Here is a 9,735-nt window from a genome sequence, read left to right as displayed (position 1 = left end):
AGCATGTCCTCCTTCTTTCCAGAACCATGCCTCAAAAACCAACCCAAGGGCTGTGTGTTTGTTACAAAAAGGGGGCAGAGGCAGCTGCATATTGAATGGTTTATTTTAGGTCCTGTCAGGCCTGGATAAATGACCTGGTCTCCCTGGAAAAGGGCTAGCAGACATCCCTGCCATTTAAAAACTGCTTTTGCTTGCATGATTTTGTTTTCAAAGGAAGAATTTCTCTTCTTTAGATAGCTTTTTAGAAGTGTATATAGCAGCAGTATGGTACAAAGATGAGCATTTTCTTTTCACAGTACACATAGTTAGTATTGCCACTGAGAATATGCCTTAAACAAATGCCTTAAAAAACAGCATTTGCTCTGTATTACTGATCCACCCAGAGCGTTCATAAATCTCAATAAATTCAAAACCCAGAATTTAAATAATAAAACTGGAAAGTGTCAGGTATCATTCCAGAATTGGAATTACAGTAGATCCCACATTTCCCCCAACACTGGCACTTTGCCAGGCAGGTGCATGCTGCTCTATATACAGAACAAAAACCCCAGAAGCAAATACATTTTATATTAAATATACATAAATAGCAGGAGTGTGACTGGAGAGCCATGCTTGCATTAATACTGAGTCTGTGCTGGCAGAGTCCTTCACCAGACACAGGGACAGGAGAGTCCTTCCGAGCCCATCCATCGCCTGGCTGGGGTTGAGCAGGATCTGTCCCAAACCCAGCCCTGCTGGGGGCAGAGGGATGGATGCACACTGGGAACAGGGGGAGTCACAGCTTCTTCACCTTGTCTTTGTTCTTCTGGAGTTTAGTGTGCACCACCTTGAGAGTAGTGAGGAAGTTCCCGAGGAAGAGCAGCAGGAATGTGAAAGCCAACACAAAAACCTGAAAGGGGAGAGGAAGCAGCATTTATTACCTTGTAATATTACAACATGGATTATATTCAGTACTGCTGGGCTCTGCCAGACACAGAACAGGACCTGTGCTGCATTATCCTGAGATATTTGAATGAAGTCAGATGCCCAAATATCTTTCAGGATGTGGTTAAGCACTCCCTCTCTGCCCTGCTCAGTTCTGCTTCTGAGCAGAGCCAACACGCACCTGCCATTCTTTGCATTCCTTGTGCCTTGACAATCTGAAAAGCGTGATTGCATTGTACAGCTGCCAGAACTGCAAAGGGGAAAATAAAAAGGCAACTTAATTACAAGCAAAAAGAATTAAACCTTGTAAACATTCGTCATGGTTGCGTGTGATCCAAAGCACCTTTGGGGGGTGCAGCAGCAGACATTGTGCTGCAGAGGGAGGAGGGCATCATCCAACTTACATGCCCGAAGAACAAGAAGGGAAGGAGAAATGTCAGCCCCCGCCACATCCAGGACTGAAATCCTTCTGGAAAAGGTTGACAGAAGAGGCAGAGCATGAGCATGAAGAGCCAGGACTGGACCTATAGCTGTTCCTCACCCAGACCACCCCATAAGGGCTATTCCCATCAAGTAAAAATATTTTCTTGAAATTGCTGTAGTTGGAGAAGGATGAAGTTGGGGATGACCAAAACCTCCATCTTAGTCTCCTCAAATGCTGACAAAGCACAGATTCTTCTGCTCCTGACCCAGAGGACCCAAGGAGGGGGATAAAAGCCTCGCTACCCTTCCTGCCTTGGGACACAGGCAGGTGGGCAGGGGACAGCTCTGCAATGTTGGGGCACACAGCCCTCTCCCTCTCTTATTAGTGCATCCAAAACCTGTGCAGAAGTAGGGCAAAGAAAGCATAGCAGGAGACCTCACCTACTGTAAGGTCCAAGTGGTTTCTCTCCCCCAAAGCCCGGAGCCTATAGAGGCAGCCCCTTTGGTAATAATACTGTAAGAACTGAACACAGCCTGGAGAAGGAGAGAGAAAACATCACTACATTGGTTATTCAGAAGTGTGGTAAGTATCAAACTACTTTAATAATGTTTAATCCAACAGCATTTAATTATTGCTTATATTTATGGATTTCATATTTATACACTATCTTTATATTCCTACAGTTTGATATTCCAGTATTTACCAAACAAAAGTGTTTTCTTCTAAGCACATATGACACAAAATTAATTCATCCCTTGAATTAGCAAGGTAAGATATACTCACTCTGAAATATTGAAAATGCTAAAAATTGACTGCGAAACATCTGATACATGAGTCCATCTGGCCTGGAAGCAGAACATGGGAGGTTCATTAGTTTGCTAAAAGCATCCAATGCATCCAACCCTTCCCCTTCACCACCAGGCCTGATCCCATTAGCAAATGAACCAGCAGCTGGTACCCAGCCCATTCCACCCATTGAGAGGTGCTACAGCCACACAGGAACTGCTCTCATTGATTAGGTTTCCCCTCTCTAACAAGGATAAATGCTGTCCCCTCTTATCCATTATCAGTTTTCTCCAGGCAGCAAAGCCATTCGGCATTATCTGCATTGAGAATGCGAGCACTCAAACAGGGGGTGGTTGTGCTATTTATCCTGAGAGCAATTCAGGATAGATGGAGGGCAAGAGACCTTCTGCCCCAGCCACTATGTCAGCCCCTTACAGATACAGGAGAAGAAGCTTCTGTTGTTTTAAAACAATTTTTAATAATTAACTCATCACTTCACACCCAAGTTGAGACAGGTTGCAGGGGGGGTGCATCGTGGGTTGTCTGACCACCACCACCACCCACTGCAAGGCAGTAACTTGCATTTTTGGCTTTAAACTCTGTGATCAAGGCTCAGAAAAGGCACCAAGCATTCATTTTGTGGTGTCCTTCCTCTATAGCAAAGTGTTGCTTGTCTCCTTAATTACAGAGACAGAAACTGGGAGACTTACAGAGATTTTGCTATCAACAGACCAACTACAGCCACAGGGTTTGCATTTCTTTCTATTTTTTTTAACTAGCAGTGTAAATACAAACTTGCAGTGTTGTGTTTATCATTGAAAACATTTGTAACATCAAACAAATGTTAAGGCTGACACTCTGCCATGTGTCCTGTGGCCACAGCTTCATGGTCACACCGGATTTAAATTCTCAGATGATATAAACACCATGAAACAGGCTTGAAGCACCTCGAGCAGGCAGGAGCAGACTCACCACGTTAGCATCACTCCAGACAGGAATGTGGAAACGTAGTGATGAGACACCCACCAGCCTTTGATCCTGAGCAGAAAAAAACATGGCAGTTAGACAAGATACATGGATTTCAGCACTGAAGTCCAACCTTACAGGCAAAAAAATGATCCAAAAAATGGGAACAAAGCAGATGTCCCAACTCAAGCACAAGGGATGCTGTGGCAGTTCCAACCAAAGATGTTTGACCTCTAACAAAAGGCAGCACACACCCCCCAGAGCACATCTACAGCTAACCCACAGCTATCTAAACCAGCCAACACTTTGGACCAATAACTTAGGGACTCTCAGGAACTGCAACTGCTCTTTCCCCAAACCTCAGGTGCTCTTGGAAGTGACCAAGGAGGAGGAGAGAGACAAAAGACTCTGCAGAGAGGCCATCAGCATCTCGGATTTGCTGGGCTTCAGTGCCAAGCTGAATCCTTTTTTGTTGCCTGTTTTTTTTCTAAGGACATTTCATGCTTTCCATGGTTTTTGCAGGTGGCACTGTACCTTGAGCCATTGCTAATGAGAATGCTTTCCCGTATCGTCAGCGTGCAGTAATACCACACCAACAGAAAGTTAAACACTTCATCTGTCACCCTGTTAAACAGAAAAACCAGAGTAAAAAACCATCTTGTTAATTATAAAGATGCATTTTAAAAATCCCTATTTTTCCTTTCTCTTCCTGGGTAGATGAAAACCTGCCCAAGTGAAGCTATGGACACGAAGTCCCATCCTGAACATCTCTAAGCCACATGCAGCACTGCCAGGCTCCAGGACCCTTTCCCCTGTGATCCAACACTGCAGATCCTGAGCTGATAAGCAGGTATGCAGGGATGACATTAAGTGCTGCTCAAGGAGAGAAAGCACCACAGAAGCAGCAGATGATCCAATTTAGAGAGGCCTTTCCAGGCTAATTCAATGAGGAGATTCCATGAGATCTATATAAATCCAATCAACTAAAAGAATGGAAGAGCATTATGCTCTGGGGCAAAAAACCCAAAACACCAAAACTTTATTTTGTCATTTGCAAACTTCTGAAGCCAAAGGAATTTGAGACAGCCTCTGCACAGGGCAGCATCATTCCTGGGATGATCCTGTATTCACCCAGACACACATAGACCATAGTGGAAGTGCATGGCTGCAACACCTTCCCGGTTTTTAATCAAAACTGAATAGTGGAAGCCTGTTGGTGCTCAGACACTTTATCACAACCTAGAGATAATGCTTCAGGTCTGATTATTTCACACATATTCTCTTTTGTTACCCCAGAGCTGCAGCACAGTGTTGGTCCTTGCCTGGGACAACCCATAAGCAAAACCAACTGTTTGTTCCCAAGGACAGCTTGATGCCAGAATAACAACATCATCAGAAAACACAATGTTGGACTTCCTCAGTTACAAAAGACTCTTTTAAAAAGGAAAAACAATTAGCTAAAGTATAGCTCCTGTCAGAGCTGCAGGTGTCCTGCTGTCCAATTGCTCAAAGCCTTAACACCACCTGAGCTGTCTCACTGTCCTTAACAGTACATAAGATAATTCAAACCCTGCACAATTATATGCAAAATACTTGATAAGAAATAAAATACAGCTTACCTGTAGTGGAGAAAAAACCTGCAGGCAACAGCCCCGAGTAACAAGATTATTGTCAGATAAAGTTTGAACTTCTCATACTCGTCCTTGTAGGCAAACCTGGAAGGAAACAGGTGCTGTTTATGACACAAACAGATGTTTGACTGGAATGTGGCTTCACCTTTTCCAGACCACAAACAAAGCCAAATGCCAAGCCAGAGACAGAGGTTTTGCTGAAACACTTAGAAAAGCAGCAGACAGTGGTGAAAGGCAGCATTCTGCCTGCAGGGAGGGTCTGTCTCAGCTGCAACACAACGCCTTAAGTGCATCAGAGCTGGTTGCTGGGTTGGCACAACAAGATTTAAAATATACATATATATATATATATATATCCATTTTCTGGAGCACTGTATGCCTAGAAGTCACAGTACCATTTTTCATCACCAAAAAACTCCAAACACTTTTACCATTAAGGCCACAGGCTGAGCTGGGCTTAAAAGCAAGCGATGGATGAAATCAATTTGAGCTATATAAGATGTTTGCTTATCCCCATGTCATAGTCCAATCACCCACCCTCAACATTTCACTTATCAGGTTTAAGACAAACCCATTCCCCTCTCTGGGCTTCAGTCCACACCCACAGCTGGCCCCAGAGAAATCCAAATTCATACATGTGGGGAGGCTCACTCACTTTGCTTGGTTGCTCAGGAGAGTGACATTCACATTTCCCAGCACCAGATTTAAGTACAAGCTGAAAGACAAAAGCCAAGAGCAGACCCAAGTAAGTTGTTTTATTTGAACACAGGATGATCTAGATCAAGGTGATGAGGCAGTGGCTCTGCTAAAGCCACGTTTGCTGGAGGTTTTTAATTAAGACAGACTGGAGGGAAAGACCACAGAAGAGATTTACACATGGAAGCATTGGTCAGCATTTCCAGGAAGTTACTGAAAAGGTTTATTTTCCTGGTCCCTTTTTGCACTACAGTCTAAGGGCAATATATGTAGTATATATAAACCCAAATACAGGGAGGATTTGGAATAAAAGTTTCTTAGAAACTTCTGGGGGCTGCAGCACCACACAGTCCTTGACAACTGACATAACTCTGTCCTAGAAAACCCACTTGAAGAAAAAGTTACAGATGGTCAAAAATATTATTTAAAAAAAAAGAGAAAAGTCTTGTGCTGATTCAGCCCTCAAAAAATTAGCCCAGGAAAACATCAGTGTGGAACACTGGCACAATCCCTTGCCAGTGCAGGTTACTGTCATTTTAACAGAAAACCTGCACTGCCCACACACATTTACATCCACTCACAGCTAATGAATTCTGTGTACAAGTGACACAGCAGCTCAGCAAGAGATTTATGACTAATCCAATTTTACATGTCTTTCTTTAACCTTTTCCTTCAGGAACAAAGCCCTGTGAACACTTAAAAATCCAAAATTCCTGGAGCGCGTGAGCCTCCCCGGCGGAGCACGCACCCGTTCCTCTTGGGCAGGTAGGCTTCCATGTCAAAGAAGGCATTCTGCCTCTCCTTGATCTGGCTGCTGATCTCCTGAATGAGAGCAAACTCCTCAGGACTCGCTCTGGGCTTGCACCTGCAAGAACACAGAAACAAGATATTCCTGTTCATGTTTTCACCTCCTTTTTATTTGAAGGAAAATAATGTTGTCATAAAACCCAGGCTGTTATAAAGTTGGCTCTGTGAGGTGATGCACTTTGCTCCTGTAGTTCTGAGGCACCATTTGGCTTATCAGAACTTTATTTCACTGCCAGGTTTATGCTGCTGTAGGTTACTTCAACCAGCTGATTTATAAATCAGCTTCTCTTTTCATCAGCTCAGTGACAGGATCGCGTGGGAATGTTGTGCTTTTCTGGAGGAACTCCCTCCACCCTGGGAACTTTGTGCGTGGTTTCAGGCACTGCCCTTGCAGAGGCTGCAGCTCTTCAGGCATGAAAGTATTTCAGGACGTAACAGGACACAGAGCTGATGATTTACTGACAAACTGTGGTTTTAGTAATTAATGTTAACCAGAGAGCAGCAGAGCCAGCAGCCTGTGGTGTCAGAGGTGCTGTACTCAGGCCTGCACACAAGGAATTCAGCCCATGGCTCCTGGGATCAGCCAAGCAGCCAAAGACAGTTCCCTCCTGTAAATCCACCCAGGAGCAAGGTACACCTTCAGGTTCAAGGACTGATGTTGCTCTTCCAGTGCAGTTTACAGAGCAAAGCACAGCCAAAAGCTGCTCAGTCCTGCAATGTACAGCATGCACTGCAAGGATGAAACCCACACCAGCTCCCTAAAACTTCTTCATTTACAGGACTCCCTCTCTCATGCAGTACATTCTATTTGGTATAATATGGAACAACTTTAGCACTGCAACAAAGACTATTAAAAGTGCTAAAAATCCAAGCATTTCAGCCTTTGGGAAGGAGAAATATCCCATCCCTGCCTCCTCCACCCTCCACGTTACCGTTGCAGGCTGTGCTTCAGATCCCTCAGTGTCTTCTTCTGCCGGTGTATGGAGCTGCTGCAGGCTGTCTGCAAGCCAGTGACTTCTTCCAGTTTCTGCCTGTAAACTTTGTGTGTTTCCTGCAGGAGAAGAGGAGATGATTGGTAGGAAGAGCCCTTCTAGGTTATTCACAGCATTTGGTCTTTACCTCCAAGTGAAACAAGGAAAATCCTGTTTTTATGGGATACAACAGGCACCCCTTTAACAAGCAAGGAGGGGAGATGCCAAACCAGTACAGATACAATAGGGCTTAAATGGACACTGATGAAATTCCTGCAAGAGGAAAAGCATCCTCTACACTCATCTCATTTCCTCTTCAAAGAGCTTTCCCACTCAGGAGCTCCTCTCTCCCATCCCACTCTGCAATGGAGCCCCTAATCCTTGAATCCCCTAATCCTCCATTTGATCTTGATCCATGCCCATCAAATGGTGGCTAAATCACAGAGCAGGCACTCCAATTTCACAGCCAGATTAAATCTTGGAGAAAAGAAATGGGGACCTAACAGAAGGGGGCAGGGGGGAGGAGAAAGACACAACACCAGGCACAAATCCGTGGCTGAGGGTTTAGGCACCTCCCGGCCACGACTGCCATCCCAACCCCACAGATATTCAGGCAACCTACTGCTCCATATTCTGGTTTAAAGAGCTGAACTGATGTCCCTGCCTGTGGCCTCAGATGCTCCCTGGGAGGAACTGCTTTATCACAGTTCATTGGTCCCCTGAAGCCCCCAATTAGTGCTCAGCAGTAACGAGGACACACCAACTGCAAACCCATCGAGAGGAGCCTCTGCTCTCACCTCTCCCTGCGCTTCAGGATACCTGGGCTCTGCTTTTCCACCCTTTGCAAGGATTTCACCCCCTTCCCCATGAGGAAGGTCTCAGGAAGGGCTCCCCAAGAACCAAGCAATAACCTCTGAGTCAGTTTTAAGACCTATGATAAGTTGGAAAACAAAGTTTGCAGAGTTAGTGCCAAGAGACAGTGTGGGTTACATGGCTGCTTCACCTACCAGCACACCAACAAATTCCCACTGCTCTTTCCAGAGCATAAACATGGTGGTGAAACCACACAAACCAAATCTTTGCTCTCCTCCTTGCTAGGACCCACCTGGGAGCTGCTCTTTATTTACAAGAACAATCCAAAACAAGTTCCAGTATCTGATTTAAAGACCTTAATAACCAAACCCCTGCAGTCACTGCAGCTCTCACCGTTTCAGGCTCACTTTGGTGTTGCTGAGCACACCTCTACAGCACTAATCCCTGGTCAATGACACCCCGAACACCAGCAGCTGCCAGCCCACCAAAAAGTGTTTCTATTTTCCTTTTATAGGTGGGGAAACTGAGGCAAGGACAAGTCACTGACATTTTCTGTGGTTTAGGTCAGACTCAGGCAGGGAGCTTGTCAAGAAGGTGCACACAGCAAACGGGTGACCAACAAAACCACACCAGCTGGTCTCCCCCAGCACCCAACCCTTGTTTCTGCTAACGGGAGTACAACCTGCCCTGAGTTTTAATTAAGAAACAAACTAAATCTGGAAATCACGTTTTCACTCTTTGCATGCACGTTCTGTTTAACAGTCTAAAAGAGGCGAAAACAGCCGCCAGAGTGAGAAGCCGCTTGTACTTTAAAACTGGCTTTAAGATTTAAAGCACGTGTATAGGTGCAGCACTGATGACAAACAGGGAAGGAAGGGAAGGTTTCTGGAGGTAAAAGCATCTTGCAGAACGGGTCCTGGCCCCCACTCCGAGGCCTTTCCGTCCCTCAGTGCACTTTTGCAAGATGGAAAAACAGCACTCGGACCCGTCGTATCCCACCACGGGAAACCAAACTCCGCCAGGAGATGCTGGCGGGACAGGCGCTGCCTGCACCGCTCTTTGCACCACGCCACGGGTGCACAACCGCACCGCGTCCCCTTTTCCCATCCTTGTTCCAGCAGCGGGAACCGCGGCACCACATCTTGGTGCATCCTCAGAGGGAGCTGTGGCACGGCCGTGGCTCGGTGTGGGCTGCCCCATGCGCTCGCAGCACGGGGGTAGCGGGGCACAGGCTGTTGGCGGCTGCCGTGCAGGGATGCACATCCTCGCACCGCTGCGCTCCGTGCGGGCACCCCGCACCGAGCACACCTGGCCCGCACCTCCGGCTGCTCCCGCCGAGCCGCCCCGGGGATGCGGCCGGTGCTGGGGACCCCCGGTCCCGCTCCTGCCGGCGGGGGGCGAGCCGGGGCCGGCCCCGCGTACACACAGCGAAGCGGAGCCGGCAAGGGCAGCGCGGGGGAAGCTGCGTCCGCGCCGGCGGGGGAGGCACCGCGATGCCCCGCAGGGCCCCGCCGCCCCCCGCTCACCTGGAGCTGCCGGAACTCCTCCTCCAGCTCCCGCCACTCGCCAAGGCACCGCTCCAGCTGGTCCCGCATGGCGCGGGGCCGCGCCAGCTCCCCGGGCCGCCGGCGCGCGCCCGCCGCCCGCACCCGCGCGCCGCGTGCGCCGCTGACGTCATCGCGCGCGGTCATGGGCGCGGCCCCGCGGCGGCGCGCGC

The 9,735-nt window shown here is 47.5% G+C and overlaps 1 protein-coding gene and 1 long non-coding RNA gene across 3 annotated transcripts; one reads left to right on the top strand and one right to left on the bottom strand.

Annotated features, from left to right (window-relative positions):
- Positions 1-87: 87 nt before the first annotated feature.
- On the bottom strand, positions 88-9,678 carry TMEM120B (transmembrane protein 120B). 2 transcript variants are annotated; one of them, XM_058851759.1, is made up of 12 exons: positions 9,545-9,678; positions 7,167-7,285; positions 6,176-6,292; positions 5,387-5,446; positions 4,720-4,815; positions 3,635-3,724; positions 3,107-3,172; positions 2,132-2,193; positions 1,789-1,881; positions 1,329-1,393; positions 1,106-1,174; positions 88-889 (listed from the first exon to the last, which is right to left on the bottom strand). In XM_058851759.1, exons 1-12 carry the CDS (start codon positions 9,611-9,613, stop codon positions 776-778), a joined length of 1,020 nt encoding a protein of 339 aa, XP_058707742.1. In that variant the 5' UTR covers positions 9,614-9,678; the 3' UTR covers positions 88-775. The 2 variants fall into 2 exon arrangements, with proteins under 2 accessions (XP_058707742.1, XP_058707744.1); XM_058851761.1 differs by having other exon boundaries at positions 813-889; positions 1,102-1,174.
- On the top strand, positions 1,799-3,892 carry LOC131585516 (uncharacterized). The gene is made up of 3 exons (XR_009278978.1): positions 1,799-1,930; positions 2,032-2,116; positions 3,818-3,892. It is a non-coding gene; the product is annotated as an uncharacterized LOC131585516 (long non-coding RNA).
- Positions 9,679-9,735: the final 57 nt, after the last annotated feature.

This window comes from Poecile atricapillus, chromosome 16 (genome assembly GCF_030490865.1).
Source record: "Poecile atricapillus isolate bPoeAtr1 chromosome 16, bPoeAtr1.hap1, whole genome shotgun sequence".
Classification (NCBI taxonomy): Eukaryota; Metazoa; Chordata; class Aves; order Passeriformes; family Paridae; genus Poecile; species Poecile atricapillus.
This window is presented reverse-complemented; position numbering and strand designations above follow the sequence as displayed.